Raw genomic sequence first — 4459 nt, forward strand, 5'->3', positions numbered from 1 at the left:
TTATTCTACAATGTTGTAGACGCTCCTATGTTGTAGGCCAAGTCCAAATCCTCACTCGCAGATGATTAATTGGTAAACGTCGATCCTAATTACGGCGATGGCTTCGACAAGGTTTGCCAAATCCTATTGGCTATGAGAAGGATGGCGGTTGGATCCTTTCACACGATCCCGAATGGCCGAAGGATCCTTTGAAGACGGCTTGAGATGGCGACTACTCCCTTTGAAGATCCTTGAGATGGCGATGGATCTATTCAGGCACTATACTATGGCGGAAGTCCTTTGTCCGAAGAATGGCCTTTTGATGGACGTTCTTGGCGCGAAGTGGTCGAAGCGTCGAGATTCGACCGATCTGTGGTCTGGCGGTAGTGGAAATCCGGCTCGAAGGACCAGCTTATGTCGGGGATCAGTCCGACCAAAATTGTTTGCGACCTCCACTTGACCTTCACCAGACGTACCTCCTTTTTCCTTATCCAATCCAATCGACTCCAGTTCCTACGTCCTGGCCGTCCTTAATCCCTCAAGATCCTTGCCATCCGTTGACCTTCTTCCGTTGCATGCAGTACAGAACACAACAATTTCACAAAAAACACTTTATTACATTAAAACTACCGGACTTTATTCGCTAAACACTACAAACATTTATTACTAATCTAACAACTTAAAATCGAGCAAGGGTTCGCCCCTTGCGTCTGATCGCGGCGACGATTCTGTACCAACTAACTTTGCTCTGCTACTCTCCGCTCCAGATGACCATCGATGACCGTTCGAGATGTAGTGGTAGTAGGTAATCGAGTGTCCGAGTCTATGTGAACCGGTTAACTACCACGGTCAACAGTAGCTCAATTTCGAACCCATCGCACACGGAGTTCCTCGTACGGCGAGTATGCCTACTGGTCGTTGATGTAGCTCGCGGACAAGTCATTTAGAAGAAAATTGCATTTTCAGGCATGCGTTTACGTTTTAGAGGCAAACACGATGATTCTATGTCTAAAATAACCAAGAAAGATCACCAACATGACCAGGTGATCGAACTCTTGCGCTTTGCTTTCCCATGTTTTATAGTGCCCGATTTACCAACTGAACTTGGGAAGATCCCATAAAGCTTTCCTCAGACTAGCATTCATTAAGACCGAAATCAACTTTTGTCATTTAGTTCGCCAAGCATCCGAAATATTCTCACAAATACATTTAAACACCCCGAAACAGCTGATAAATATTGGCCCTCTTCATTCCCGTTAGATTTCGTTCCTTTCAGTAGCTAACGGAGAGTCGCCGTGAGCATTTGCAGTGGAGCGTAGCTACATAAACAACCAATATCAAACTTCACTGATTAAAATAATTTATCGCACTGTGAGAGCTGTGGACATCAGGAAAGATGGTAATTTTTAATTTGCGCTTGCATTGAACTTAATCTTCCAGCGCAAACATTATATAATTCTAGGGAAAACAGCGACAACGATACTGCATCATTGGTGCCGGAGCTGCAGGAATTTGCGCAGCGAAATATGCACTGCAAGCCGGCGGAGATGTGGTAGTGTTCGAACAGACGGATCAAATCGGAGGAACCTGGTCGTATACCGATGCCGTGGGAAAGGACCGCCATGGGCTGGGCATTCACAGCAGCATGTACGATAGTTTGTGGACTAATCTACCTAAAGAAATCATGGGTTATGCAGATTATGATATGCCAGAACAGCGAAGATCGTACATTCACTGGAGCGAGGTGTTAGAATTTTTAAAAGATTACGCTGCACATTTTGAAGTAGATAAGCATACAAGGTTTGAACACTTGGTCGAAGAGGTGAGACCTCATGGCGATGGACAGTGGCAAGTCCGGGTCAAAGACCTTAAACAAGATGTACGGGAAACAATGCTCTTCGATTACGTTCTGGTATGCAATGGACACTATTCCGATCCGGTTGTTCCAGACTTCCAAGGCAAAGACCTGTTCAAAGGCGTTCAGTTGCATAGTCATCAGTATAGGAAACCTCACGTTTTTAAAAACCGCAACGTTTTGATTATTGGCGCTGGTCCAAGTGGCAGAGATTTAGTTTTTGCTGCCGAAGACTGTGCAAAAACCATTTATTTCAGCCATCATGTGCCACAGAAGCTGAAAAATGCAGTGTTTCCCACGAATGTTGTACAAGTTCCAGACGTTGCCCGGCTTCATGAAACTGAAGTGGAATTTGTTGATGGGTCAAGGCACTCGGTAGACTTTATCTTGTACTGCACTGGCTATCACTTCAAATTCCCATTTTTGCATGAAGACTGTGGAATCGAACTGGACGATGATTGGGTCAAACCATTGTACAAGCACATCCTGAATATCAACCACCCAACGATGGCCTTCATTGGGATACCGTTCCTGGTTTGCACAACTCTGATGTTTGACTTGCAATCTCGATTCGTCATGAAATACTTTTCTGGAGAGAGGCCACTTCCGACCAAGGAAGAAATGATGGAAGATTTTGAGTCGGAAATGAACAATCGCTGGAAACGAGGATTGAAGAAGCGACAAGCGCACATGATGGGCGGTGAAGTACAACGGGATTATTATAACGATGTAGCCAAAACGGCGGAAATCGAACCGATTCCACCGGTCATGATCGACATGCATATAGCGAGCCACCGAAGAAAGAACGAGGATTTGAGAGGTTTTCGGAATGATGTATTTCGGCTGTTGGATGGTGAAAATTTCGAAATGGAGTATGTCGAGGAGCTCGCTAATCGTAAAAAAATGTGATATATTCTACGGAGTGCAAATTATATAGGTGTGTGTTGCTCTTTATATATTCATAGAGTTTTATCTATACATGTTGAAAATAAAACGATGATATTTAAAGTTATAGTTCAAAGAAATTTATAGGGTTTCAATCATAGTAATGGACCCCTTAGTAGCTGAAATTCACTCTCGACGCTTTTCCGCAATGATATCTCAGACAGATATACGTTTTGTGGAGTCTAACAACAAGTTCAATGTCTTTACTTCATAGTACGCCTATGAAACACACAAAATCATTCGATTTTTCCAGCGAAATATACAATTGGAAAACTGTTATCCGAATGCCTGTTATGAAAAGGCGTATTATAGACCCTCTTGTGTGGTTTCATTTACAAAACTGTTCAAATATCTGTATTTATGCGTCTCAAACCAAATATTTCGTCTGAAACTGCTGACTAACAATGCGAACGAAATTCCCCCGGTTTTGGCCATACTCCAGTCGTACACTCAAAATAATCCAAACGTCATTGTTACGTGAAAACATACATGATTTTTTTCCATCGCACTTTTCACGTAGCTCTTACGTAAATCATAGGTAGCCCAGAATGAACGCATGAACTTTGGAAGTTCGTCCATTCCACCGACGCTTAACGTAAGAGCTACGTGGATTTTCCGGTAGCCTTTACGAAGCGTTTCAATAGGACCTAGATGGTTTTGCATTAAATTTAACTGCAATAAAGACCAATCTTATTTCTAATAGGCTTTGGAAGAAAACTAATTCCCAATTGGAAAATGTAAACAAACTTAAAGATTGTGATATTTTTATTGTCAATCTGAGCAATTTTGTGAGTTTGGTCTGTCTTGTTGTAGCCTACGCGTGCTATAATTGATAGAGATTATAAATTAGGTATAAAATATGAAGTAATGCAGGGATTTTTCGGTATTCAAAGCATATTTACCTTGAAATCAATCTTACACATTGTTAAAAGCAGCAGCAGCTTCTGAAGTTCTTCAAAAAACAAACGGGCGCCATCTTAGGATTTGTGCTCAACACCGAATGTACGTACACTATGAAGATGTCAAAATGAACTTAGGCACCTACGTGAATTCCACGTAAGTGCGATAGGTAACCTCAGTAAACATTACCGAGTCACTATTTGGTGGTTATAAATGGTTTAGTGATCATTATCTTAGTCAGATGAAGTGGAGGTAAAATGAATTTGGAATGATTTTTCACGTAGCAATGACGTTTGGATTTTTTGAGTGTAGCCATCGTGGATTATATACCGTTTTACATAGCTAATCAACATGAAACCATTTGTGTTCAGTAGATAGCATTCACATGATAAAGCTACATTCATTTACTCGTCCGTATTCAAAATATAAGAAAAACAATTAATTTTAATTCCCTTACATCTAATGTGGCCAGGGTACTCCTAATTTGACCACGCTCATAAGGAATCAATGCGATTTGCCAATTTAGGAATAGAAGCCAAATATCTGGCCGAAATAATATTCTGTTAGGCAGGCCAAAACCGGTGCTTCTACCATACCCCCAATGATTCGGAAATAAAAATTACCACCAGAATGACAACGGTAAAGAGAGTGGTGTAAACTGATTTGGAAGGTTATGGTGGAAAGTAGAAAAGTTTCGATTTACGTTAGACGGTTTATCACTTCATCGGATTTATGAAGAAGTTTAGACTCGTGTACTGCCGTGAATCGCAAGTCAGTCCC

At 41.6% G+C, this 4459-nt stretch overlaps 1 protein-coding gene across 1 annotated transcript; it reads left to right on the forward strand.

Annotated features, from left to right (window-relative positions):
- The first annotated feature begins 1228 nt into the window (after positions 1-1228).
- LOC5566854 (senecionine N-oxygenase) lies at positions 1229-2859 on the forward strand. The gene is made up of 2 exons (XM_001651229.2): positions 1229-1378; positions 1442-2859. The coding sequence occupies exons 1-2, from the start codon at positions 1376-1378 to the stop codon at positions 2741-2743; spliced, it is 1305 nt and encodes a 434-aa protein (XP_001651279.2). The 5' UTR covers positions 1229-1375; the 3' UTR covers positions 2744-2859.
- The last annotated feature ends 1600 nt before the right edge of the window (positions 2860-4459 follow it).

Source organism: Aedes aegypti, chromosome 3 (genome assembly GCF_002204515.2).
Source record: "Aedes aegypti strain LVP_AGWG chromosome 3, AaegL5.0 Primary Assembly, whole genome shotgun sequence".
Taxonomy (NCBI): Eukaryota; Metazoa; Arthropoda; class Insecta; order Diptera; family Culicidae; genus Aedes; species Aedes aegypti.